General features: G+C 68.8%; 1 protein-coding gene across 1 annotated transcript in view; it reads right to left on the bottom strand.

Annotated features, from left to right (window-relative positions):
- LOC101645423 (transmembrane protein 132B) overlaps positions 1-1,141 on the bottom strand; it is a 307,471-nt gene extending 306,330 nt beyond the window's left edge. The window contains exon 1 of the mRNA XM_030887437.2: positions 849-1,141. Coding sequence (XP_030743297.2) covers positions 849-915 — 67 coding nt within the window. The 5' untranslated portion in view covers positions 916-1,141. The remainder of the gene's footprint in view (positions 1-848) is intronic.
- Positions 1,142-1,250: the final 109 nt, after the last annotated feature.

The following is a 1,250-nucleotide window of genomic DNA, read 5'->3' as shown; positions in this document are numbered from 1 at the left end:
CACTGGAAATTAGCATTTTAGGATAAGCCTCATCCAGAACCATCACGTAGATACATCAAGGAGACTGAAAGAGGTCCAAACTCGAACTGAGAGAGAAAATACCTTCCCAGAGCTGGCCAGGCAAGGGCTCTGAATGGTACCGCCGTGTAGAGGGCAGCCGCTGTGCGCACTGGCCCGGGCCGCCAGACCGCCCGCCCTAGGGGTCAGGGCGCCTTTCCAAGAAGCCAGCACAGGACTACACTTTGACCAAAAGGAGGCCACTTGAGGGAAGCATGGGGCGGGGGATTTCGGGGGAAGGGAAAATCAGAGGAAAGGGGCGCTGAGGTGCCAAAGGCAAGGGCTACGGACAAGCCAAGCTGTGCTGCGGTGCCGGTCCCGCAAGTGTCCCAGGAGCGCACGGCTATCTGCGCGGAGAGCAGGGGCCGGGGGAAGGAATCTACGTCGCCCTCGCCCTCGCCCTCGCACAAGACCCCGCAGTCACCAGGACCGTGAGAGGCGCTGAGCCCTGACTGGGGGTGGTGGGGGTGATGCAGCCTCAAGTGGGCACGGGGAAGGGGCTATGTTCCGGAGGGGCGCCCCACCCGCCGAGCGCACCCGGTCCGCTGCCCCCGCCCCCGTGCGCTCTGGAAGGGTCTGCAAGGCGACTGGAGTGTTGGGGAAGAAGGCGGGCGACGCTCGAGCTGGGGAAAAGGGGAGCATGGGGGAGGGGGTTGGATTCCTAGGGTCTCTCCGGATCTGTCCAAGTCCGGAAGACCTAGCTACCAAGGACTAGAGAAAGAGGTGGCCGCCCCGTGCGGAAGCCAAGTTTGTGCGCGGTGGCCGGGGGCTGGGGTCTGGGGACGCGTTACCTGGGCACCGGAGCGCAGTCAGCGCCAGCAGGAGCCGGAGCGGCGGTGCCCGGCCCGGGGGCGGCATGGTCCTCGGCACGTGTGGGCGCGGTGTGGGGCTGCTCCTCTCGCGTACCCGGCCTGGCCCGCGGCTCCCGGGCAGCCCGGGCGGCTACTCCCAACCGCCGGGCATGGCTCGCTCCCCGCGCGCCGCTCCTCCCCGACGCAGACGCCCGGCGCTGGCTGCGCTTCCTCTGCTGAGTCTCTCCGCGCCCTCCCGGGCTCGGCCGGGCGCGGCTAGGAGCAGGCGGCCGCGAGGGCTCAGCGCCCCGCGCCCTGGCCGACTGCCTGGCACTTGGACGGAGTTGCGCGGCCCCCGCCACCGCCGCCGCGGTTCCTGCGCCCTAGCGCCCGTCCCATCCT

Source organism: Echinops telfairi, unplaced genomic scaffold (assembly GCF_000313985.2).
Source record: "Echinops telfairi isolate 266 unplaced genomic scaffold, ASM31398v2 ScPeMD7_7412;HRSCAF=8450, whole genome shotgun sequence".
NCBI classification, from domain to species: domain Eukaryota; kingdom Metazoa; phylum Chordata; class Mammalia; order Afrosoricida; family Tenrecidae; genus Echinops; species Echinops telfairi.
Note: the sequence above shows the minus strand (reverse complement) of the source record. Positions and strands in the feature narration are given on the sequence as shown.